Below are 27,689 nucleotides of genomic sequence, written 5' to 3'. Positions count from 1 at the left end.
TCCTTATTTCCTGAGGTAGGTGGTAGGTATAATTTTCCCACATGTAAATTGTGTTTTCCTTTCATTTTTGTCTCAGTTCAGTTCAGTTCAGTTGCTCAGTTGTGTCCGACTCTTTGCAACCCCATGAATCGCAGCACGCCAGGCCTCCCTGTCCATCACCAACTCCCAGAGTTTACTCAGACTCGCATTCATCGAGTCAGTGATGCCATCCAGCCCTCTCATCCTCGGTCGTCCCCTTCTCCTCCTGCCCCCAGTCCCTCCCAGCATCAGAGTCTTTTCCAATGAGTCAACTCTTCACGAGGTGGCCAAAGTACTGGAGTTTCAGCTGTAGCATCATTCCCTCCAAAGAAATTCCAGGGCTGATCTCCTTCAGAATGGACTGGATGGATCTTCTTGCCGTCCAAGGGACTCTAAAGAGTCTTCTCCAACACCACAGTTCAAAAGCATCAATTCTTCAGCACTCAGCTTTCTTCACAGTCCAACTCTCACATCCTTACATGACTACAGGAGAAACCATAGCCTTGACTAGACGGACCTTTGTTGGCCTATAATGTCTCTGCTTTTCAATATGCTATCTAGGTTATTCCTTCCAAGGAGTAAGCTTGTTTTAATTTCATGGCTGCAGTCACCATCTGCAGTGATTTTGGAGCCCCCCAAAATGAAGTCTCACACTGTTTCCACTGTTTCCCCATCTGTTTGCCATGAAGTGATGGGACCAGATGCCATGATCTTCGTTTTCTGAATGTTGAGCTTTAAGCCAACTCTTTCACTCTCCTCTTTCACTTTCATCAAGAGGCTCTTCAGTTCTCTTCACTTTCTGCCATATGGGTGGTGTCATCTGCATATCTGTGGTTATTGATATTTCTCCCGGCAATTTTGATTCCAGCTTGTGCTTCTTCCAGCCCAGCGTTTCTCATGATGTACTCTGCATAAAAGTTAAATAAGCAGGGTGACAATATACAGCCTTGACGTTCTCTTTTTCCTATTTGCAACCAGTCTGTTGTTCCATGTCCAGTTCTAACTGTTCCTTCCTGAACTGCATATAGGTTCCTCAAGAGTCAGGTCAGGTGGTCTGGTATTTCCATCTCTTTCAGAATTTTCCACAGTTTATTGTGATCCACACACTCAAAGCCTTTGGCATAGTCAATAAAGCAGAAATAGATGTTTTTCTGGAACTCTCTTGCTTTTTCCATGATCCAGCAGAAGTTGGCAGTTTGATCTCTGGTTCCTCTATCTTTTCTAAAACCAGCTTGAACATCTGGAAGTTCACGGTTCACGTACTCCTGAAGCCTGGTTTGGAGAATTTTGAGCATTACTTTACTAGTGTGTGAGGTGAGTGCAATTGTGTGGTAGTTTGAGCATTCTTTGGGATTGAAATGAAAACTGACCTTTTCCAGTCCTGTGGCCACTTCTGAGGTTTCCAAATTTGCTGGCATTTTTTGTGCAGCTTTAAAAATTTATATATCTTGTCTTTGCACTTTTTCCCCTTGTAGTTTGATTCTCCCTCTCATAGCAGTCAGAGAAGATTCTTGATATGGTTTCACTTCAATTTACTGAGACTATAATGTTCTATGTGCAGTAATGTGTAATGAGCATTTTTAAGAACACCATGTGATGACAGAAATTCTTCCCTGTTCCTGACAAATCACAAAAGCCATATATTGTTTGGCTGTTGAGAAATCCTTTATGGTTGGTCAGCTACCAGAATGGCATGACTCGTAGATTGGAGGGCCATGGGTTAAAGGATACCAGACACAGAATAGGTACAGAGTTTGATGATGGCTAACTTCCCTGGTGGCTCAGATGGGAAAGCATCTGTCTACAATGTGGGAGACCTGGGTTCAATCCCTGGGTTGGGAAGATACCCTGGAGAAGGAAATGGCAATCCACTCCAGTACTATTGCCTGGAAAATCCCATGGAAAGAGGACCCTGGTAGGCTACAGTTCATGGGGTCCCAAGGAGTCAGACACGACTGAGTGACTTCACTTTGACAAACCTTATACTGAGCATCTCAAATATAAACCTTATTCCTCGACAAATCAGATCATGTACTTGTGGAAGCTAATTTACCTGTTGTGTAATTTTATCTAGGTGGGTGTGGCATATAAATTACATATTTCACATTGGGGGTAAGAGAAAGATTTCTTACAGGTGCTCCCCTACCAAGAGTCTGCTATGACTTTCATTATACTCGTCATTAAACTTTGCAGAGAAAGCAATGCCTGGAGAAAGATTAAAAGGTAGTATGTCAAAGTCAAGCATTCATGTTTAGCAAACAGGTCACACATCCCTGAGGAATCCCAGCCATGGAAGAAGCCAGATCTCTCGAGTATACCTCTTTTGGGATTAAATGAAGGACATAGATAATGTGGAAGGAGAACATGGTAGATAGACTAGGTTACATATCAATTAGGTGTTCAGTTCAGTTCACTCGCTCAGTCATGTTCAATTCTTTGCAACCCCATGAACTGGAGCACACCAGGCCTCCCTGTCCATCACCAACTCCCGGAGTCCACCCAAACCCATATCCATTGAGTCGGTGAGCCATCCAACCATCTCATCCTCTGTCATCCCCTTCTCCCCCTGCTCTCAATCTTTCCCAGCATCAGTGTCTTTCCAATGAGTCAGCTCTTTGCCTCAGGTGGCCAAAGTATTAGAGTTTCAGCTTCAACTTCATTCCTTCCAATGTACACTCAGGACTACTCTCCTTTAGGATGGACTGGTTGGACCTCCTTGCAGTCCAAGGGACTCTCAAGAGTCTTCTCCAACACCACCGTTCAAAAGCATCAATTCTTTGGTGCTCAGCTTTCTTCACAGTCCAACTCTCACATCCATACATGACCACTGGAAAAACCATAGCCTTGACTAGACAGACCTTTGTTGACAACGTAATGTCTCTGTTTCTTAATATTCTGTCCAGGTTGGTTATAACTTTCCTTCCAAGGAGTAAGCGTTTTTTAATTTCATGGCTACAATTACCATTTGCAGTGGTTTTAGAGCCCAGAAAAATAAAGTAAGCCACTGTTTCCACTGGTTCCCCATCTGTTTGCATGAAGTGATGGGACCAGATGCCATTATCTTCGTTTTCTGAATGTTGAGCTTTAAGCCAACTGCTTCACGCTCCTCTTTCACTTTCATCAAGAGGCTCTTTAGTTCCTCTTCACTTTCTGCCATAAGGGTGGTGTCATCTGCATATCTGAGGTTATTGATATTTCCCAGCAATCTTGATTCCAGCTTGTGCTTCTTCCAGCCCATGATTCTCATGATGTACTCTGCATAAAAGTTAAATAAGCAGGGTGACAATATACAGCCTTAACATACTCCTTTTCCTATTTGGAACCAGTCTGTTGTTCCACGTCCAGTTCTAAGTGTTGCTTCCTGATCTGCATATAGTTTTCTCAGGAGGCAGGTCAGGTGGTCTGGTATTCCCATCTCTTTCAGAATTTTCCACAGTTTACTGTGATCCACACAGTCATAGGCTTCGGCATAGTCAATAAAGCAGAAATAGATGTTTTTCTGGAACTCTCTTGTTGACTTCACAAGCTAAACAGTTTTATCACTTACTCGATCTGAAAATGCCGCACTCCAGTGTACCACTAACAGAGAATTCAGCTTGTTTTGTGAGGCCTTTAACAAGCATGACCAAGAGGAGCTGCCCCACGTCCAAGGTCAGGGGCAGCAGCTGAGAGGACCTATACCACGTCCAAGGTCAGGGGCGGCCGTGGAGAAGAGCTACCCCATGTCCAAGGTCAGGGGTGGTGGCCGAGAGGAGCTACCCATGTCCAAGGTAAGGAGCAGCGGCTGTGCTTTGTTGGAGCAGTCATCAAGAAATACCCCACGTCCAAGGTAAGAGAAACCCAAATAAGATGGTAGGCACTGAGAGAGGGTATCAGAGGGCAGACAGACTGAAACCACAGTCACAGATAACTATCCAGTCTGATCACACGGACCACAGACAGCCTTGTCTAATTCAGTGAAACTAAGCCATGCTGTGTGGGGCCACCCAAGAGGACGGGTCACGGTGGAGAGGTCAGACAGAATGTGGTCCACTGGAGAAGAGAATGGCAAACCACTTCAGTATTCCTGCCTTCAGAACCCTATGAACAGTATGAAAAGGCAAAAAGATAGGATACTGAAAGATGAACTCCCCAGGTTGATAGGTGCCCAATATGGTACTGGAGATCAGTGGAGAAATAACTCCAGAAAGAAGGAAGGGATGGTGCCAAAGGAAAAACAACACCCAGCTGTAGATGGGACTGGTGATAGAAGCAAGGTTCAATGCTGGAAAGAGCAATATTGCATAGGAACCTGGAATGTTAGGTCCATGAATCAAGGCAAATTGAAAGTGGTCAAACAGGAGATGGCAAGAGTGAACATCGACATTTTAGGAATCAGAGAACTAAGGTGGACTGAAATGGGTGAATTTAACTTTGACCATTTTATCTACTACTGCAGGCAGGAATCCCTTAGAAGAAATGGAGTAGCCATCATAGTAAACAAAAGAGTCCAAAATGCAGTACTTGGATGCAATCTCAAAAATGACGGAATGATCTCTGTTCGTTTCCAAGGCAAACCATTCAATATCACGGTAATCCAAGTCTATGCCCCAACCAGTAACGCTGAAGAAGCTGAAGTTTAACGGTTCTATGAAGACCTAAAAGACCTTCTAGAGCTAACACCCAAAAAAGATGTCCTTTTCTTTATCGAGGACTAGATGCAAAAGTAGAAGTCAAGAAACACCGGGAATATCAGGCAAATTTTGCCTTGGAGTACAGAATGAAGCAAGGCAAATGTTAATAGAGTTTATCTTTTAGTCCTCCATTAATAATGGTATAATTTCTAATAGATAATAAATTTTTGTTACTCTAAAGTGTTTTATCTCTTACTCATGATTCTCTTCTAAACCTCAGCAACCACAATCTTGTCCAATTATTTCAGTAGTTGGCACCAATTTACACTTGTTCTTGACTAAAAGGAAATGTGTCTTCTCTATCAATCAGAATGAACCACTCTTGCCTAAACAAATACAACTTCACCTTGGATAATCTCTCTTCTAGGATTATATGGTAATCAGTGTACCTACATCTTATTTAAACATTCATTCGCAACACTGATGAAATGAAACTAAAGACATGGTCTGGAGATAATGTGGGTTCATTTCTGGACTACCACAACAGGGCACTTATCACTGGGTCATGCTGGCGCTAGTGGTAAAGAACAATTTGATCCCTAGGTCAGCAATATACCCTGGAGGAGAGCATGGCAATCCACTCCAGTATTTTTGCCTGTAGAATCCCTTGGACAGAAGAGCCTGGGGGGAACTACAGTCCATAGGGTCACAAAGAGTCAGGCATGACTAAAGCACCTTAGCAAACACACATGGTGCATATAAAAGTTACATTTTCCCTATTCTACAAACTAAACTATGCAACAGAATTATGTCTTAAAAGAACAAAAAAAAACAGTCTAAATACATTAATGAAATGTTTATTCTTTGTCTTCTTCCTCTGGGAGGTGGCCCACTGGACACAGATATTTATTGGATTGGCCAAACAGTTTTGTTCAAATTTTTCTGTTGAGTTCTTCCAACAAACCTTTGTAAATACACTGAGGTCATCCTAACTGACCAGCAGCATTTGATTTTTGTGGGCACAGAGCTGCTGGATGGCCCTACTCAGAATTACTATAAGCAGAATCCACCTGCACCTGGTCTGCTGCCTGAGGTACCATCTCAGGGAGCCTCCTCTTAGCTGTTCCCCCAGAAATACAACTGGGACAAGGTGACTCATCCCACCCTTTGTGCCTGCCTGCACCTCGGCCCTGTCAACTGCAACAAGAATTACTGTAGCCATGCCAACAACCTAGGCCTCAATGTAGCAACACGGTGAAGAGATCTTTGAGGCGAGACAACGTGGATTCAAGCTCCAATTCAGTCACTTCCTGGGATGGGGTGCTTCTTTTCCATTCAAGTTCCTTCATATGGGAAACGAGAAACAACATCAGTACTTATTTTGGAGTTCAAGTTCAAAAAGATAGCATGCATAAAGGATTAAAACAGGGATTCTCAAACTGTGATATAAAAGTGATTTTGAGTTGAATTTAACATCAGTTATCAAGGAAAGTATTTTCTGTTGGGAACAAAGAACACATCTCACTTTCTCTGCAAGATCTTTGGGCTCTGAATGTGAACACAACACTGAGAAACAGCAGGATGGCTTGCAAGCATTTCGCACTGGAGACTATTTCCCTGTCACAAAATACAGTTGGAATCCATAGTCATTCCCTTCACTGTGTGCTTGTACAACTCTACTCGCTTGACTTTCAAGCACCTGATCACAGCCAACTCCCAAATTAAACATTTCATTTCACCATTTTGCCATTTCAGTTTTTCGTGGAAGTGAACCCCACCGCTAAAGAAACTCAGCTTCTTCAGTGCACCTACTTTGTACATGTCATGGCATTTATGAGCATACTCAGGTCACAAAAGTTTGAAAACAACCCACTGATTCATATATACCTTGGTGTAAGGAGGACAGACAGCTTCTGGGAGTACCTGTTTATTTACCAGGTGGGATGCTGACCAACCCATGAATCAATGAATAAGGCCATAGGGATCTTTTATATTTACTTGTGAAGACCAGTGAGCCCTGATTAAAGGAGCCCCACAGGAATGGGGAAAACAGAGACTTCACTCTTAACAGGTGCAGACGAAGCCTCATGCACACTGAGACGAACCTGAGATGAAGAGCAAAACACAATCATTTGCTAGGATCCTGGATGGTGTGACCTGCCTGCTGGTCTTGAAGGATCTCCGGGGGGTGGGAGGTGGGCTGTGGCTCACTGTGGGGACACAGATCCTGAGGGCAGAACTATGAGAGAGCACTCATCTGCGTGAGGTCTCCATCTTGGCCCAACACTGGCTCCACTCAGAACCTGTAGGCTACAGCAATGGGCCCCTAAGGCCAAAGGATGAAAGGGCCAGGATGCAGCCCTAACCATCAGCAGACAGGCTGTCCAAATGGTTCCTTTACACGTCTTTCAACGTAACTCTACCCACAAAAGGGTCAAGACCCAGTTCTAACCATCACTGTGCAGGCACAAGCCTCCACACCAGACTCACTCCAGCAGGGTTGTTGGTCAGCTGCTCAGCCGTGTCTGACTCTTTGCGACCCCATGGACTGCAGCACGCCAGGCTTCCCTGTCCTTCACCATCTCCTGGAGTTTGCTCAAACTCATATCCATTGAATCACTGATGTCACCCAACCCTCTAGTCCTCTGTTGCCCCTTTCTCCTCCTGTCCTCAAACCTTCCCAACATCAGGGTCTTTTTCAATGAGTTGGCTCTTCACAGCAGGGGGCAGACACCAAAAGCAAGAAAAGTAGAGACCCACAGCTTGCAAACCAAGTCCAAGTCCCTGGACCAAGCTAGTCTTTTTGGACATCAGCCCAAATTTTTGGTTGAGAACTGAGTATTGGGCTCCCGTATCCACCATGAAGCCGACTGGTTTCCCCTCCACATTAATAGTTACCCAGGACTCGGGGAGAGGTGCCGGGCCCTGACCCCCCTAATCACTATCTTGCCCTGCATATAAGACGTGGGTCCCTGAGGAAGATTCTTCCTTTCTTACAGTCTTTTTCTTCAGATCTCTCTTGGGGCACTCATTTTTCCAGCGTCCCTTCTCTTTGCAGTAAGCGCATTGGTCTCTCTTTAGGGCAGGTCTAGCTGGTTTTTCCTTTCCTCCCGACCGGGTGTCTTTAGTTCTCGGGGCTTCGGGCCCCTTTCTCGTCCCCGCAAAAAGGACCTCAGCCAGCTCTTTCTGATTTCTCCGGTTTTCTTCAGCCCTATATTCCCCTTCCTCCTGTCTAATCCGTTCCTCATATTCTTTTTCTTCCCATCTAATCCGTTCCTTCCTCTCCTCAGGGGTGTCTCCGTTATTAAACACTTTCTCAGCTGCCCTTACCAGATCCTGTATTGACAGTTCCCCCAGCCCTTCTATCTTCTGTAACTTTCTCCTGATATCTGGAGCTGCGTGGTTCATGAAAGCTAACAGAACTGCTGCGCGTGACTCATCAGCCTGGGGGTCCATGTGCGTATACTGCCTAAAGGCTTCCATTAACCTAAGAAGGCTGTCGGGCTCTCGTTTGGCTCCTGTCTTATCAGATTCACCTTAGATAAATTCCTCAGTTTCCTGGCGGCTGCCCGGAGGCCGGCCATTAGAGTCTGGCGGTAGACCCGAAGACGCTCCCTACCTTCCGCGCACTCAAAGTCCCAGTTCGGCCGCATGGAAGGGGAACCCTTCCTCCACTAAGTGGGGCTGCATGATCAGTCTGCCATCCACTCCGGGAACGTGTTTCCGCGCTTCCGACAGAATTCGCTCCCGTTTCTCTGCGGTGAAAAGCGCCTGTAACAGCTGCTGACAATCATCCCAAGTAGGATTGTGAGTAAACAGGATAGTGTCTAAAAGATCAATAAGGGCTTGGGGCTTTTCAGAAAAAGAGGGGTTTTGAGCTTTCGTTATATAAGTCGCTGGTAGAGAATGGCTAATATTGATAATTCCGTTCTCCGTCAGGATTTGCTGGCCCAACCCGGACAGGAAGCACTCGAACAGTAGACGAAGGGGCCTCTCCGCTCCTATAGTCAGACGAGTCTCCGCCCCCTCGGGTCCTTCCGCGAGTTCCCTTGGCTGGCCCCCCTTCCTGCTGCGGAGCCGAGGGTTCTGAGTTCCCTCTTTGTTCTCCGGACGACACCTGAGGTACCTGCAGGAGCAAGGGTGGCGGGATATACGGGGGAGGAGAGATTTCAGTGTCTAAATCAATCAGACTAGGGTATAGAGAAGATTCCTGAAGTATCGGTTTCTTCTGGCTTTCCTATGCCTCCCGGTTTTCTTCCCTAGAGGTCTCCATGACCAGGACCTGTGGAACAGAAGCACTGGGGGGGTTGTGAATAAAGGGTTTCAGCCAGACGGGAGGGTCTTCTACTAGATTTTCCCAGACCAGGATGTAAGGAGCTTGGTCCAGATGGCCACGAGGGTCAGGAGCCATTATCTTTTCTTTAACAGCCTGGATGACCGGCAGGCTGAAAGTTCCCTCCAGTGGCCAGCCGACCTGAAATGTCGGCCACTCAGATAAGCATAGGGTTTTTAGCTTGCTCTTCTTTACTAGCAGGGATAGATTCTGAGCGTTGGACTTAAAATCTGAAAAATGGTCAGTCATTACAGATAGCAGTGTAGAATAACTTTGACCCATGGCGGCAACACCCACAATGAACACACAAAAAGCATGGCGCCGGCACACAAAGACAAGCGACAGACAGTAGACGAACAAATATCAGCCGAAAACACTGAACTAGGTTTATCCCAGATTGCTGTTGTCCTGTTCCCCAAAGTTACCAGAAGGGCGTCCACTGCCCACCAGACTCAGGATCGGGAGAAATGTTTTCCCCTGTTCCTTTACACAACGGCTCACAGAACCAGCTGCCTTCCAGCTCGAATGCTGGGCCCCGGACTTATGATGGCCGGGCGACTCTTTCGCCCCCTGACCTAATGCCGGTGTCCAGATATATTTCCTCCTAGTGAGGCTTCCCTTATGCCTGGAAGGTGTTCTTCTCAGTCAGGGGATCCCGGACGAGCCCCCAAATGTTATGCCCAAGGTCCCAATCCCCAGAACTGAGAGAACAAGACATCCACAGCAATGCAAACACAAAAAGGAAATTTATTGCTAGCTCAAGCCAGGGCCCTTGTTCCACTCTACTGCGTTGGATGAAACTTGGGCCCTGGCTCGAGCTAGCAATAAATTCCCTTTTTGCATTTGCATTGCTGTGGATGTCTTATTCTCTCAGTTCTGGGGATTGGGACCTTGGGCATAACATTACTCACTCTCCTCCATGACAGAGGCTCTCTGAATTACAGGCTTTGCAATCACAAGTTTCTGATGCCGATGGTTTCTCCATCTTCTCAGTTTTAAGAAATCCTGACACTCAAGGGCACATAATACCTCAATATGAAGGTATTAATCTTTTTTTACATGCAACAAATGAAAAAGGCTGTAACTATGTATGGTCCACATTCGCCTGTTACTAAAGAGCTTCTAAATGTTGTGGCATCTTCTATTGGAAATTTTATTCCCTATGATTGGTGAACTTTAATAAAAGCTCTCTTTAAACCAGGAGAATATCTTCAATGGACAATGTGGTTTCAAGATATAGCCAGAGATCATGCTAACAAGAATGCTCGAGCTGGCACTCCCCCAAACCAAATTACTTTTGAAATGTTAACTGGTGCCAGACAATTTGATACCATAGAAGCTCAAATACAATGCCCTCCCTTATTGCATGAACAATGGAAAACAGTGGTCCTTGAAGCCTGGGATCGAATTACTCCTCAAAGAGAGCCTACAGGTAGCTACACTAAAACATTACAAGGACCTAATCAACGTTATGCTGGTTTTTTAGCTAGATTAGAAATTGCTATTTCCCGTACTGTAATCAGAGAAGAAGCCAAAAAAAAGCTAGAGAAATTACTTGCTTATGAGAATGCAAATCTGGAATGTCAGAGAGCTACGGTTCCAATTCGTGAGACTGGGACTATTATTATTTGAAGGCTTGTTGTAATCTAGAATCAGAAACTCAAAAGATGCCAATGCTAGCTAAGACAATGGCTGCTACCTTCTAGAAAGCGAAATGAAGGATACTTTACATGTGGAGGAAAAAACCATTTAGAAAGGGACTACCCTAAGAAGGCTAATAAAAAACTTAGAAGAATCTGCCCTCGCTGCCATAGAGGAATGCATTGGGCCAAAGACTGTAAATCTAAATTTGATATTGAAGGAAAACCTATTCCGGGAAACTCCAAACAGGGGACCCCCACCCCCACACACACCGTAGGTCCCCTACAACAAAAACCAGGGGCAACTTCTATCTTTTCCCTCAAACCTCAACATCTGGCAGTGTTGTGGTCGATATACCAGCCCTAAATGATTTTTCCCTTTACCCTCAAGCAGTCCCTTCTACAGTACCTACCGGACTTTCTGGACCCCTGTCCCCACAAACCTTCGGTCTTTTACTTTGCCAATCTAGTTTGACTACTAAAGGAATTACTGTTCACCCTGGAATAATTGATTCAGATTATAAAGGAGAGATTCAAATGATGATGTCATCTCAGATTCTATGGCAATTCAAAAAGGGGGACAAAATTGCTCAATTACTTCTGTTGCCTTACATTTCTATTAACTCCTCTAATAATGTACAGACAAGCAGATTTGGCAGATCAAAAACAATCCTTATGGACATCACTGGTATCTCAATATGCCCGACCAAATATAAATATCAAAATTAATAGTACAAGATTTTCTGGTCTCCTCGACACTGGATCTGATATTACTATTATTTCCAAACACTTATGGCCCCAAACCTGGCCTATAGAAAAAATCTCTTGCCAAACTGCAGGAATATCTCAAACCAAAGTACAAGAAATTTATCAAAATATTCAAATCTACCCATATGAAGGACTGAAAGGCCAGCCCGCAACATTAAGACCTTATGTGTTGGATGCACCCCTTAATCTAATAGGAAGGGACTTACTTATGCAATGGCAGGCTCAGATATACATTCCACATTTTTCCTAGGGGCCACTGCTCATTTAACAAACAAAGCAATGATTAAAATAACTTGGAAGAATGATGAGCCTATTTGCACAGAACAATGGCCCCTCATGAAAGAAAAATTACAGGCTACTAAAGAACTTATACACAGACAAGTAGAATTAAAACATTGAGGAATCTTACTCTCCTTGGAACTCTATTTTTGTTATAAAAAAGAAATCTAACAAATGACATCTCTTAACAGACCTTAGAAAAGTTAATGCATCTATGAATCCCATGGGTGCACGACAACCAGGGATCCCATCCCCTACTACTGTTCCTCAAAATTGGCACATTATTATTACTGATTTACAAGATTGCTTTTTAAATATACCTTTACACCCTTTAGACTGAGAGAGATTCACTTTCTCTCTCCCTTTTCCTAATCACATCGGGCCTCATAAAAGATTTCATTAGACTGTGTTACCTCAAGGTATACTTAACAGTCCTATTTGTCAAAATTTTGTAGCCAAGGCTTTACATCCAATGTGACAGCAAGTCCCTCATGCATATATCATTAGTAATATACTGTAACTACAAAAAGGAGAAGTGGTATTTTTGACACTGAATGGCCATGATATTCATTCTTTAGACTCTAGAAAAAACTGATTAAATCTTTTTGGAAATTACAAAACCGGTTCTTCTTACATGTGCAGTTAGGAAAAGGTAAACTTGTTAAAATACTTTTTTAGCACTCCAATTCTGCCTCGGAAACAAAATCAGGCCTAAGAAAAAACCTAAAGTTAACTCTTATCATGTCCTTGGGATACACAGCCCACTCTATCTGGGACTCCAGCCATAAAGAAATTGGTGGAACTCAGGGAAAAAAAAAAAAAAACATATATATACACACACACACACACACACATATACACATATATCAGAAAGATATTTTAAATGTCAAGTGGAAAACTATGTCTGTCTGTCTATCTAAAATTATCTATGTCTCAATGTATGTCTTTGTTTTTGGATAATATGAAATTAATGAGCTCTATTTAAATTCAAGTTCATGTCAACTGAAAAATATTCAATATTAAATGTTTATTTAAATATAAATATAATCATTTGTTAATCTAATTAAGACATGTCTTAAATCATTATATAATACTTTTATTGTGCCTAGATTTAAGGTAAACTAAGTTTGTCAACAAAAAAGTAACTCACTATATATATATAAATATATAAATGAGATGAAAACTTTTAGATAAACTCTAATAAAAATATATTTTCAAAATGTCTACCTAATCTCTTAGGATTGGGTTAACCTAAACTCATAAAATTGTACTAAATGAAATAAGAAAAGTTTATTAAATAGCAAGATCATTTCCAAATAAAGTAAGATTTTAGAAAATTAATTACTGAACACTAACTTCCTCTTATAAAAAGTTTTCCTTACAGAAAAACTAGAGATTTAAAATATTAATAAATATGCATTTTATTTGCCATAATAATAAATACAAACATATAAAAAAGGTTTCTGACAAATGAAAGAATTTTACGGCAAATGGATGGAACTCATTGCTTTGAACTTTCTTCCTCTTCCTTCTTAGATGTCTCAATCGACACAAATTCTTTTATATGGGCCACAGCTCTCCGACATGAAACTACACATTATAACCCACCTGTTAGCTTACTTTGCAATAATGAGAACACCTAATTCTATAAAAGCAGACAATGGCCCTGCCTGTATTTCTAAGCATTTCAAACAATTTTTACATTCATCCTCTATTAGACAGATTACAGACATTTCTTATAATCCACAAACACAAGACACAGTTAAACAAACACATTACACACTGAAACTACAAATAAAAAATTAAATACGGGGGAATACACAGGAACACTTTTATCTTCCTTATCCAGAGCAGACTTTACTAGATTCCAATGCAATATATTCTTTAAGCCTATAACTACTGTTAATATAGCTTTGTTTTAAATTTTTTTAACTTACTGCAAGGAGATATCTTGACACGAGCAGAAAAAAACATTTTGAGAAATTGAAGGACTCTTCTTCTTCCTCTGCCCATTTGGTAATAAGACAGGTTGAATGGGCAATGGAAATATGGGAAATTAATCTTATAGAGGGGCATGCTTGTATTTCCCCAGATGAACTCACATGGCTTCCTCTTTGGAAGATCCGACCCAAGGGGGCCCCTGGCCTTCAATATAAAGAAATGAGACAACAAAAACCCCAGGAGGAAGAAATTCCAATACAGGCCATGGTGGCTCTAAAGATCTCCAGAAAGCACCGCCCTCAGCAGCATCAACCTTATGATCTCCCATCTTGGGCAACAAATAAAAACCCTTACTAATCAAGCTGAAAATCTGGTTTCTCAATAGAGAATGCCTCAGAGTCCTGAAAATGTTTTTGTTGCCCGGTTTGCTTTGCTTGCTGGCACCTCCCCCCAACTCAAGCTGAACTAATCAATCACACTGGGCTTACATATCCAAACCCCCTTTACTTCAGGTTGTAGAATGGACAGAGAAAGGGCCAATCATATTAACCAATGACTCCATACATATGCCTTCTCCCTGGAGCCTTAAAGGGCCCTCACACCCTGAAGAAGAAGTGAAACTAACACCTCTCTAGGTTATGAAGTCCTTCATGTATGGGCCCAGCAAACTTATGCATAAACGTTAGCAGACAAACTTGGGCTTTTGCCCTGCCTCCAAAAGAGGACTTTCAGATGTTGCTTAGATTATTTATCGCCCTTTCTTTGTCTGTGAACCATGTTTATACTACTGAAACTTTAGGGAAAGAGTTAGGGAAAGAACAAAGAACACTATCCAAAGCGTTTACTAATAAGAACTTTAAATATACTCTGGTTCATTGGGACAAGTGTCAGGCCAAATCAGGAAAATTAATGTTTGTGGCTAATCATACAATTGTCGAATGGGGACCCCATGATAAGTGGTTTTCTAACTGCTCAGATGATATTAACAGCACTGCCTGTGATTATGCTTCTCAAGTAGCATAGAAGGTTAGTAACACTATAATGCAACATTACCATGACAAAGGACTTCTTGGGTGGCTTTAGGGTGGAATGGCACCCACCTCATCGTCGAATAGTCCTCGATAACCAGATTGGGCCTGAATAATGGGACACCTGGAAATTTGCTGCAAGCACCAAAGAACTTAGGACTTGGACTGGACATTTCACAGGGACTAATTGTAGTCACAGAAACTATTTCTTTCATAATAATCAATCATATTTCATACAAGCTTGTGTTCCCCTTCCTTTTGTTCTAGCTATAGGAAGTTTACAATTCAATAAGACTTTTACGTTCGTAACTTGTATAAATTGCAAATTATATACCTGTCTTAACTCTTCTGTTTCCTTAAGAAATGAATCCCTCTTGATTCTTCGATCTCGATGTAGCCTGTGGTTACCAATAAATCTCCAGCGGCCCTGGGAAGAAGGGCCCATGGCTGGACTTGCTTCCCGGTTACTTACTAAACTGCTCCAGTGATCTAAACGATTCATTGGATGGCTGATTCTTGGCATTTGGGGATTAATAGCTATTTGCACCACTGCTGCTATCACTGGCATTGCTTTACAAACCTCAATTCAAACACATAACTTTATCCAAAATTAGACTAAAGATGCTCATACTATGTGGGCCACTCAGGCTCAGATAGATGAGGATATTCAAGATGAAATACAGGAACTAAAATCAGTCATCAACTGGGTTGGAGATCAATTAATACATGAACAAAAACAGGTGATGCTAAAATGTGATTGGAATTCTACTCAATTTTGTGTTATAGATGTTCAATTCAATAATAGTACCTACAACGGGGAACAAATCAAATTTCATTTACAAAACATACATGACAATGCCTCTCCGAATGTACAATTATTACAAAAAGAAATCTTTGAAACCTCTTCTAAAAATCTGCCCTCTTCCACTAATTTGCAAACTTTAGCTAACAACTAGCTGATCAATTATCTGGGTTAGCCCCACACGGATGGTTTCAAAGCATTATACACAGCACTGGGTCTGGAACTGTAATTTTGGTGATTGTCTTGACAATTATATCTGTCGTTCACCATTGCCTTCATGCAAAATTGTTAGAACTAAACAAACTCAAAAGGTCAGAACCCTTTTTACAAATAAGTGGGAATTGTCAGGGAATGTTTAACAGGAGGATTTCAACGTGCTGTTCCTCATCAGTTTCTGTTGTCAGAAACCAGTGAAATAGCACGCCGCTCCCAGGACTGAGGTCATGGATGAGACAGGCTTGAAACGCCTTCAGTGAACGTTCTCATAACAAAACTGCTTAATCTCAATCCTCTTTTTTGAGATATGGATTGTCTCCTGACCTTGTGACCATTATTAATCCCTTGTTCCCTTGGTAATGGTTGCTGTATGTTCGTTTGTATTGAAGGAAATTTCTTGTACAACAGCCTATATACACTCACAGAAAGATCATTAAAGCACCTTTGCTCCATCAGAGTTTGGATGCCCGTGTCTTTCTCTCTCTTTCAATTTCTTATCTTCAACACCTGACCGCCAGGTTCCAGTCCATTAAAGGACCCCAACACATTCCAATGCAATATACTCTTTAATCCTATAACTATTGTTCACTTCAGTTCAGTTCAGTCGCTCAGTCGTGTCCAACTCTTTGTGACCCCATTAATCGCAGCACGCCAGGCCTCCCTGTCCAGCACCAACTCCTGGAGTTCACTCAGAGTCGCGTCCATCGAGTCAGTGATGCCATCCAGCCATCTCATCCTTGGTCGTCCCCTTCTCCTCCTGCCCCCAATCCCTCCCAGCATCAAAGTCTTTTCCAATGAGTCAACTCTTCCCATGAGGTGGCCAAAGTACTGGAGTTTCAGCTTTAGCATCATTCCTTCCAAAGAAATCCCAGGGTTGATCTCCTTGCAGTCCAAGGGACTCTCAAGAGTCTTCTCCAACATCACAGTTCAAAACCATCAATTCTTTGGCGCTCAGCCTTCTTCACAGTCCAACTCTCACATCCAAACATGACTACTGGAAAAACCATAGCCTTGACTAGACAGACCTTAGTCGGCAAAGTAATGTCTCTGCTTTTGAATATGCTATATAGCTTGGTCATAACTTTTCTTCCAAGGAGTAAGCATCTTTTAATTTCATGGCTGCAATCACCATCTGCAGTGATTTTAATACAGCTTTATTTGCTTAAAAATTTTAAACTTGCCTCAAGGGGATACTTTGACAAAGCAGAAAAACATTTTGAGGCATTGAAGGATACCTCCCTTCCTCTGACAATTGGTATCAAGATGGGTGGACTAAACAATGGAAATCTGGAAAATTAATATTACAGGGAAAGGGGTATGCTTGGATTTCTCCAGATGGACCCAATGAGATCAGCTGGCTCCCTTTTCAGAAGATCCGCCCCAGGGGCGCCACTGGCATTCAAGATAGAGAAGAAATGGTGAAATCCCCAGGAGGAGGAATTTCCAATACAAGCCATGGTGACTTGAAAATTTCCAAGAAATACTGCACTCGAGGTCATCGACCTTATGATTTCCCCACTTGGGGACAGATAAAAACCCTTACTAATCAAGTTGAAAATTTGGTTTCTCAACAGCGAATGCCTCGGAATCCTAAAAATATTTTTGTCACTATGCTTGCTTTTGCTTCCCCTGCTCAGGCTGACTTGATTAATCACACTTATTGGGCTTATATACCTAACCCCCCCCCTTTATTGCAGGTTGTAGAATGGACAGATACAGGACCGGTTGTATCCATTAATGACTCAGTACATATGCCTCCTCCTTGGAGCTTGGAGGGGCCCTCTCATCCTGAGGACGAAGGAAGATTAATTAACATTCCTCTAGACTATTAAAATCCTTCCTTTATGCATGGGCCCAGCAGAATTATGTATTAATGTTAGTCGACAGACGTGGGCTTTCATCCTGCCTCTTCTTTAATCATACATACAACAGTTATTTCTATCCAATGGAGAACATGACCCTATTTCTATGCATTGTTCCTAGCACACCATCAGTCCCTGGTAACTCTCCCTCTCCTCCTACGAAAAGCCCAGGGCTTTTAACATCTTGCCTACTCTGTTCAAGGTCAGTTGGTAGAACATTATGTTTTATAACAGGCTGGACTATGTACAGAAGAGCTTCCTGTTCCTACTGACCACGATGAGTCATGTCCTAGTTTTATATTACTTTCTCCCCTCCCTATTGCTAATTCACACATACTATTGAATTTTGTAATTCAGGCTGTGTGTTTTTCCAGGGAACATGGATGTGAATGAATTGTATCTAATGAAGCCGATCCCTTCATCTGATTGATTCCTTCCCAGAGACCATCGTGAAACACATGTAGCAAATGCATTTGATCAATGTCAAAGCCAAGCTCTTAGAGCTCACCACACAACAGGCCAATAAACTGAGAGAATACTTGTTGGGAAAAGAATAGTGACTTTATTCAGAAAGCCAGGAGACCAAAAAGATGGCGGACTACTGTCCCAAAGAATCATATTTGCTGAGGTAGAATTCAGGTTTCTTTTACACGAAAAGATCTCTATAGCTTCTCTTCAAATATGGACTTACTACAGTTGCTGAGTACCTGAACTAAAGTCATCAGAGAATACATAGAGTGAAAAAGGTAAAGGATTTGCCACAACCACTGAGTCTGGGAAGTATGGCTCCCCTATGTTCCTATCTTGTGACTTTTGGGTAAGATCCTTGCCACACACGTTACATTGCTGTTTGTTTTCTCCAGGATAAATACTCTGATACTACTGGTGAGATGTGAGGATAGGGTTATTTATTTATTTTTTAACATTTGTGAAATTGGTGAGGAATCTTTCTAGAATGAATTCATGTTCTAAAGACCTGACTAATCAATACATATATATCTGGCTTCTATCCAGTATGAATTTTCTCATAAAGCCTAAGATGTTGCCACACTCATGATATTTGTATGGTTTCTCAGTAGGATAAATTCTCTGAGCAACAGTAGGGTGTGAATTTTGAAGACTTCTACCATATACCACATTCACATGAGTTTCTCTCATGTATAGATTTTCTGATGTTTAGTGAGTGCTAAGACCTGAGAAAAGGATTTTCCACACTCGAAACATTTGAAAGGTTTCTCTATATGTATTCTCCAATGTTTTGTAAGGTGTGAATTTTGACAGAAGAACTTGCCACACTCATTACATCTGAAAGGTCTCTTTCCAGTATGAATTCTCCAGTGAAGTTGAAGATGTGGTTTTTGACCAAAGACTTATCCACACTCATCACATTTGTAAGGTTTCTCACCAGTATGAACTGTCTGATGACTTAAAAGGGTTGACTTTTCAGGAAAGGCCTCACCACACTCATCACATTTGTAACGTTTCTCTCCAGCATGAACTGTCTGATGCCTTAAAAGGTTTGACTTTAGATGAAAGGCCTTGCCACACTCATCACATATGTAAGGTTTCCCTCCAGTATGAACTGTCTGATGCCTTAAAAGGGTTGACTTTAGATGAAAGGCCTTGCCACATTGATCACATTTGTAAGGTTTCTCTCCAGTATGAAATGTCTGATGACTTAAAAGGGTTGACTTTTCACGAAAGGCCTTGCCACACTCATCACATTTGTAAGGTTTCTGACCAGTATGAACTGTCTGATGCCTTAAAAGGGTTGACTTTATACCAATGGCCATTCCAAAAACACCACATTTGTAAGGTTTCTCTCTAGTATGAACCGTCTGAAGACGAGCAAGCTTCGAACTTCGGCCGAAGACTTTGTCACATATATCACATTTAAATAATTTCTTTCCTGTATGAATGTTCTTAGGTCTCCTGAGGTATGAGCTGTCAGTAAAGGCCTTGCCACACTTATCACAAGGTTTCTCTCCAGTATGAACTCTCTGATGCCTTAAAAGGATTGACTTTACATGAAAGGCCCTGCGACACTCATCACATTTGTAAGGTTTCTCTGCAGTATGAACTGTCTGATGCCTTAAAAGGGTTGACTTTAGACAAAAGGCCTTGCCACACTCATCACATATAAAACGTTTCTCTCCAGTATGAACTGTCTGATGACTTAAAAGGGTTGAATTTTGGCCTAAGAGTTTGTCACATATATCATATTTAAATAATTTCTTTCCTGTATGTATTTTCTTATGTTTCCTGAGGTGTGAGCTCTGAGCAAAGGCCTTGCCACACTCATCACATTTGTAAGGTTTCTCTCCAGTATGAACTCTCTGATGACCTAAAAGGGTTGACTTTACACGAAAGGCCTTGCCACACTCATCACATTTGTAAGGTTTCTCTCCAGTATGAACTGTCTGATGCCTTAAAAGGCTTGATTTTAGACGAAAGACCTTGCCACACTCATCACATTTGTAAGGTTTCTCTCCAGTATGAACTGTCTGATGACTTAAAAGGGTTGACTTTACACAAAAGGCCTTGCCACACTCATCACATTTGTAAGGTTTCTCTCCAGTATGAACTGTCTGATGACTTAAAAGGGTTGACTTTACAAAAAAGGCCTTGCCACACTCATCACATTTGTAACGTTTCTCTCCAGTATGAACTGTCTGATGCCTTAAAAGGCTTGACTTTACACGAAAGGCCGTGCCACACTGATCACATTTGTAAGGTTTCTCTCCAGTATGAACTGTCTGATGATTTAAAAGGGTTACCTTTAGACGAAAGGCCTTGCCACATTGATCACATTTGTAAGGTCTCTCTCCAGTATGAACTGTCTGATGACTTAGAAGGTTTGACTTTAGACGAAAGGCCGTGCCACACTCATCACATTTGTAAGGTTTCTGTCCAGTATGAACTGTCTGATGCCTTAAAAGTGTTGACTTTAGACAAAAGGCCTTGCCACAATCATCACATATATAACGTTTCTCTCCAGTATGAACTGTCAGATGACTTAAAAGGGTTGAATTTTGGCTGAAGAGTTTGTCACATATATCACATTTAAATAATTTCTTTCCTGTATGAATTTTCTTATGTTTCCTGAGGTGTGAGCTCTGAGCAAAGGCCTTGCCACACTCATCACATTTGTAAGGTTTCTCTCCAGTATGAACTGTCTGATGACTTAAAAGGTTTGACTTTAGACGAAAGGCTGTGCCACACTCATCACATTTGTAAGGTTTCTCTCCAGTATGAACTGTCTGATGCCTTAAAAGGATTGACTTCAGACGAAAGGCCTTGCCACACTCATCACATTTGTAAGGTTTCTCTCCAGTATGAACTGTCTGATGACTTAAAAGGGTTGACTTCACACAAAAGGCCTTGCCACACTGATCACATTTGTAAGGTTTCTCTCCAGTATGAACTGTCTGATGACTTAAAAGGGTTGACTTTACACAAAAGGCCTTGCCACACTCATCACATTTGTAAGGTTTCTCTCCAGTATGAACTGTCTGATGACTTAAAAGGCTTGACTTTACACGAAATGCCGTGCCACACTGATGACATTTGTAAGGTTTCTCTCCAGTATGAATTGTCAGATGACTTAAAAAGGTTACCTTTAGACGAAAGGCCTTGCCACACTCATCACATTTGTATGGTTTCTCACCAGTATGAACTGTCAGATGACTTAAAAGGGTTGACTTTACATGAAAGGCCATGCCACACTCATCACATTTGTAAGGTTTCTCTCCAGTATGAACCTTCTGATGACGAGCAAGGTTTGAATTTTGGCTGAAGACTTTGTCACATATATCACATTTAAATAATTTCTTTCCTGTATGAATTTTCTTATGTCTCTTGAGGTGTGAGCTGTGAGTAAAGGTCTTGCCACACTCAGCACATTTGTAAGGTTTTTCCCTGTGTGCTTTGAGTTCTTCTCTTATTCCTGAAGGATTCATGAAATCATTTCCATATATATTAGAAACACTGGTTTGGACACAAGGAGGAATTCTTTGAACTGGTGAAAATGAGAAACTGTTGTTGACAGAACTCTTAACTTCATTATATTCAGAAATTATTCTGCCAGTTTGAAACATCTGCAGTTTATCCTGAAAGTTAAATCCAAAGCTCTTTCCAAAGGGCTTGATGCCTGCATCCTTCCTATCATACGAATCTCTTCCATCAGGCACATTTCCAAAAACGCTTATAGGTGTGCCTTTGTAATTTATTTTGTCATCACTCCCCTGACACTCAAAGTCACACCTATTTTTCTGACTTTCCCAAAGATGAAAAAGTTTGATTTCACAGCTTTCAGGGCTTCCCAGCATCAATGTTTGGAATGTTTCTAGTTTATCACTGTTCGCTGTGGGTTGTAAATGCTTGATCACATGTGTAGGAGGGATATCTACAAGATAAAAAGAATCATAGGTATCCTGCTCACAATAACTCAAAAATAAATGTTTCATGTTGAATATATATTACACCAAAAGTAATACATCAAGTTATGAAACACCATAATGATCATCTTAAGTCTTTAGAAACACTAAAGGAATAGAATTCTTAACTTAAGAAAGCATAACATAAATTCACAGTTAAGGTAGCCTAGTTTTAAAAACCGTATGCCAAACACTCACATTGGACAATCTTATGCCAACTCTCAAACAGAGTGTTTTTCTACCAGAACCCTTAGGAACGTATCAATCAACAGCTGTCTCAAATTGAAAACAAAATATTATACTATCATTGTATTCTGCAAACTTACTGTACATAAATTCTAAACAATATATTATATATTGTAACAGTAAATAATCCAAAACCAAGCTTACCCAATTAATAATTAATTTTTCATAATTGGTTGTTTACAATTGAAAACAAATGAGAAAATGAAGAATACTACTAAAACAATTTTTTGAAACAATATAGTTTTCTAAATCTGCTATAGAACTACGTACCCAAATAGAAAAGGCATTTTATATTGTTAACAAGTGGTATGTGTCAGCTGTATTGCAGAATACACGCTAAAAGACCATCATCTGTAAATGACACATAAATTAAGACGTAAAATATTCACCGGTTTTCTAACAGTCAATAAACAATGCAACCCCCACCTATATTGTTGTTGTTCAGTCGCTCAGTCGTGTTTGCCTCTTTGGGACACTGTGGACTGTAGCGAACCAGAGTCCTCTGTCCATGGGATCTCCCAGGCTAGAATAGTGGAGTGGGTTGCCATTTCCTTCTCCATGGGATCTTCCTGACTCAGGAATCAAACCTGCATCTTCTGCATTAAAGGGTGAATTCTTTACCACTGAGCCACCAAGCAAGGCTAATCTCTAGCCATGCACTATTCTTAATTACCTAGTTTAATGGCACCAAAATATAATAAGTTAAAAGTGAGTGCTTTGTGTATTTATTGACTAGGGTCAGACACAATATTGCTGAAAAATGTTGCAAGTGAAATGCATACAAGATATAATGTAGTTGAGGTTTGACAGAAAACAAAATTCGGTAAAGCCACTATCCTTCAATTAAAAAATAAAATTTTAAGAAGATATAATGTAGAGCTAGAACAAATAATTTCACAATTTGTATGGATATACAAAAAACCTCAAATAGCCAAAGCAATCTTGAGAAAGAAGAATGGAACTGGAGGAATCAACCTGCCTGACTTCAGGCTCTACTACAAAGCCACAGTCAACAAGACAGTATGGTACTGGCACAAAGACAGAAATATAGATCAATGGAACAAAACAGTAAGCCCAGAGATAAATCCACGCACCTATAGACACCTTGTCTTTGACAAAGGAGGCAAGAATATACAATGGTTAAAGACACTCTCTTTAACAAGTGGTGTTGGGAAAACTGGTCACCACTTGTAAAAGAAAGAAACTAGATCACTTTCTAACACCATACACAAAGATAAACTCACAGTGGATTAAAGATCTAAACAGATGACCAGAAACTATAAAACTCCTAGAGGAGAACGTAAGCAAAACACTGTCCGACATACATCACAGCAGGATCCTCTATGACCCACCTCCCAGAATATTGGAAATAAAAGCAAAAATAAACAAATGGGACATAATTAAACTTAAAAGCTTCTGCACAACAAAGGAAACTATAAGCCAGGTGAAAAGACAGCCATCAGAATGGGAGAAAATAATAGCAAATGAAGCAACTGACAAACAACCAACCTCAAAAATATACAAGCAACTCCTGCAGCTTAATTCCAGAAAAATAAACGACCCAATCAAAAAATGGGCCAAAGAACTAAATAGACATTTCTCCAAAGAGGATATATAGATGGCTAACAAACACATGAAAAGACACTCAACATCACTCACTATCAGAGAAATGCAAATCAAAACCACAATGAGGTACCATTTCACGCCAGTCAGAATGGCTGCGATCCAAAAGTCTACAAGCAATAAATGCTGGAGAGGGTGTAGAGAAAAGGGAACCCTGTTACACTGTTGGTGGGAATGCAAACTAGTACAGCCACTATGGAGAACAGTATGGAGATTCCTTAAAAAAACTGGAAATAGAACTGCCTTATGACCCAGCAATCCCACTGCTGGGAATACACACCAAGCAAACCAGAATTGAAAGAGATACGTGTACCCCAGTGTTCATTGCAGCACTGTTTATAATAGCCAGGACATGGAAGCAACTTAGATGTCCATCAGCAGATGAACAGATAAGAAGGCTGTGGTACATATACACAATGGAGTATTACTCAGCCATTAAAGGAATTCATTTGAATCAGTTCTAATGAGGTGGATGAAACAGAACCCTATTATAGAGTGAAGTAAGCCAGGAAGAAAAACACCAATACAATATACTAACGCATATACATGGAATTCAGAAAGATGGTATAACGATAACCCTATATGCGAGACAGCAAAAGAGACACAGATGTATAGAACAGGCTTTTGGACTCTGTGGGAGAGGGAAAGGGTGGGATGATTTGGGAGAATGGCATTGAGACACGTATAATATCATATATGAAATGAATCACGAGTCCAGGTTTCATGCATGATACTGGATACTTGGGGCTGGTGCACAGGGATGACCCAGGGGGATGGTACGGGGAGTGGGGAGGGAGTGGGCTTCAGGATGGGGAACACGTGTATACCTGTGGTGGACTCATGTTGATGTATGGCAAAACCAAAACAATACTGTAAAGTAATTAACCTCCAATGAAAATAAATAAATTTATATTTAAAAAGATGTAATGTAGATAAAGTCATATCCTAAAGAACATGACAGAATATAGATATTACCTTTCTTAAACAAATAAATTTTGAGTATTTACTATAGAACATGTACTACTGACAGCACTAATTTGCTTTAAAGGCTTGAGGTAAATTAACATGTTTTTCTCTAATCAGAGCAGGAGACACACCCAACTGGCCCACAAAGTGGTAAGAGAACCAGGATATGAATCTGAACCTACTGGGACAACTGAAAAAACTTATTTGTAGACATGAGCACCCAACAAATGAATAGGCTAGAAAATATTTCAAAAAAAAAAGAAAGAAACTTAGAAGGAAAATATCAAGGAAGATACAAGACAAAAGAAGTCTGTTTAACTATTATTCAACCACCCCATCTCGAAATGGGTTGAGTCATCATGGATGCACAGAGTGATTTAGGTCATGTCCTGAGAAATGTGTTCAATAAATGATCAGAGATTATCTTTACAGTGAGAATAGGTAGAACGTGGAGGGATGTGATAGGTAAGAACAATGTTTCCACCCACATCAAGGTACTATGTGAGGACTGGTCAGGACTAAGAAAGGGCCTGCATAGAGCATAGGGTACACAGGTTTATGTCAGATATCAGCTTGTGACTGCATCTCTTTGTGAAAATAACTGAGAGTGCAAACTAATATACTGACCTTAAAAGAAAACAACTGGTTCAGCAAGTTTATGGGCATTATACTACAGGTATGGGACAGAAACAAGAGAGATTTTAAAAGTGACTGTGATATATGGAGAAAGCAGGATAATACCTGTTATACTATTTATAATGTAATGTATCCAACTGTGATTTTGTAAGTTACAATGGAATGTTTATATTCAAGAAAAACATATACAATATTCCAGGATATTGTGAAAGAATCTTATTAGCAGAAATCAGAAGGAAAATCCAGGAAAAGGCTATCTAAACCTGGGTTCCTCTGCCAAGTATGATTAACCTCTCTATTGGACATTTACTTCATTTCTTCTTCCACACATGGTCATCTCAAGATCGAGGAGTATCAAAGGAAAGGAGGGATTGACACTGACTCTGGAAGACCTTCCCAGTTACAAAAGCCTTTCTGAGGCATCCAACTCTTTTCTGTAGAAAAAGGCTTTTTTCTCCTAGACCTTCCCTGAGTTCAAAAGAGCAGATTCAAACAGTTACTAATACATTAAAGGACATTAAAGGATCATACCACGATCAAGTGGGATTTATTGCAGGGATGCAAGATTTCTCAATATCCACAAGTTAATCACTATGATACACCACAGTAACAGTCGAAGACTAAAACCATATGAGCATCAATAGACGCAGAAAAGGTTCTGACAAAATTCAAGTGCCATTTCTGATAAAAACCCTTCAGAAAGTCAGCACAGATGGACCCTACCTCAACATAATTAAGACTGTATATGTCAAACACACAGCTAACATCATACTCAGCAGGGAAAAACTGAAAGCAATCCCCTTAACAACATGAATAAGACAAGAATGTTCACTATTGCCACTTTTATTCAACATATTTTTGGAAGTCCTAGCCACAACAATCAGGAAAAAAAAAAAAACAAATAAAAGGAATTTAAGGTAAAAAAAATAAAGGAGAAGTAAAACTGTCACTATGATGCTACACACAGAAAATCCTGAAGATGCCACCAGATGACTACTAGACCTCATCAATGAATAGAGTAAACTTGCTGGATACAAAATATACAGAAAATTGCTGCATTTCTATACACTAACAATGATATGTCAGAAAGTGAAATTAATGAAACAATCCCATTCACCATCTCAGAGGAAACAATACAATTCTAAGGAATAAACCTACCTAAAAAGTCAAAAGAACTGTACTCATAAAACTATAAGATGCTGATGACTGATACCAAAGATGACACAAACAGATGGCACAAACATATACCATGTTCTTGGATTGAAAGAAGTAACACTGTCACAATGACCATACTATCCAAGGCAATCTACATAGTCAATGCAACCCTTATCAAATTAGCAATGACATATTTCATAAAACAAAGAAAAACTTAATTTCTACCAAAATACAAAAGACTCTGATATCTAACATGATCTTGAGAAAGAAGAACAGAGCTGGAGGAATCATGTTCCCTGAGTGCAGACTATACTACCAACTGACAGTCAACAAAGTGAAAGTGAAGTCGCTCAGTCGTGTCCAACTCTTTGTGACCCCATCAACTGTAGACTACCAGGTTCCTCTGTCCATGGGATTTTCCAGGCAAAAATACTGAAGTGGGTTGCCATTTCCTTCTCCAGCAGATCTTCCTGACCCAGGGACTGAACCTGGGTCTCCTGCATTGTAGGCAGATGGCTTTACCATCTGAGTCACCAGGGAAGTGATATGATGATGGCACAAAACAGAAACACACATCAGTAGAACAGGACAGAAAACCCAGAAATAAACCAATTTACTCAGAGTCAATTATTCTATAACAAAGGAGGAAAAAATATAGAATGAAGAAGTCTCTTTAATAAGTGATGCTGGGATAAATGGATAGTTACATGAAAAAGAATGAAATTGCAACATTCTCTAACACCACATACAAAAATAAACTCAAATTGTGTGAAACATCTAAATGCCAGACCAGATACTATAAAATTCATAGTGGAAAACAAATGCAAAACACTGACATAAATGTCAGCAAAACTTTTTTGAATCTATCTCTTAGAGTCATGGTAATAAAAGCAAAATCAAACAAATGAGACCTAATTAAATTTAAAACCTTCTTGCAAAGCAAAGGAAACCAAAAAAAGAACAAAAATTCAACTTTTGCACTAGGAGACTATATATGCAAATGATGCTATCTATAAGGGATTTATTTCCAAAATATACAAACAGTTCATACAGCTTCATATCAAAACAAACAACCCAATCAAAAACTGGGCAGAAGATCAAAACAGATACTTCTCCAAAGGAGACAA

The 27,689-nt window shown here is 40.7% G+C and overlaps 1 protein-coding gene and 1 pseudogene across 5 annotated transcripts in view; both read right to left on the bottom strand.

Moving 5' to 3' along the window:
• LOC106503894 (zinc finger protein 793-like) overlaps positions 5,473 to 27,689 on the bottom strand; it is a 33,227-nt gene continuing 11,010 nt past the window's right edge. Inside the window, exons 4-5 of one of the 4 annotated variants that reach the window (XM_018062965.1) lie at positions 8,251 to 8,411; positions 5,473 to 5,974 (exon numbers count right to left, since the gene is read on the bottom strand). In XM_018062965.1, the coding sequence (XP_017918454.1) occupies positions 5,870 to 5,974; positions 8,251 to 8,411 (266 nt within the window). In that variant the 3' untranslated portion in view covers positions 5,473 to 5,869. Of the gene's footprint in view, positions 8,758 to 22,418; positions 22,534 to 27,689 lie in introns of those variants that run through there. The other 3 variants (XR_001297575.2, XR_001919548.1, XR_001919549.1) reach the window with 3 other exon arrangements.
• Positions 18,416 to 21,905, bottom strand: LOC102174562 (annotated as a pseudogene). Its single transcript, XR_001919545.1, has one exon. The product of XR_001919545.1 is annotated as a zinc finger protein 665-like (transcript).

Source organism: Capra hircus, chromosome 18, assembly GCF_001704415.2.
Source record: "Capra hircus breed San Clemente chromosome 18, ASM170441v1, whole genome shotgun sequence".
Taxonomy (NCBI): domain Eukaryota; kingdom Metazoa; phylum Chordata; class Mammalia; order Artiodactyla; family Bovidae; genus Capra; species Capra hircus.
Note: the sequence above shows the minus strand (reverse complement) of the source record. Positions and strands in the feature narration are given on the sequence as shown.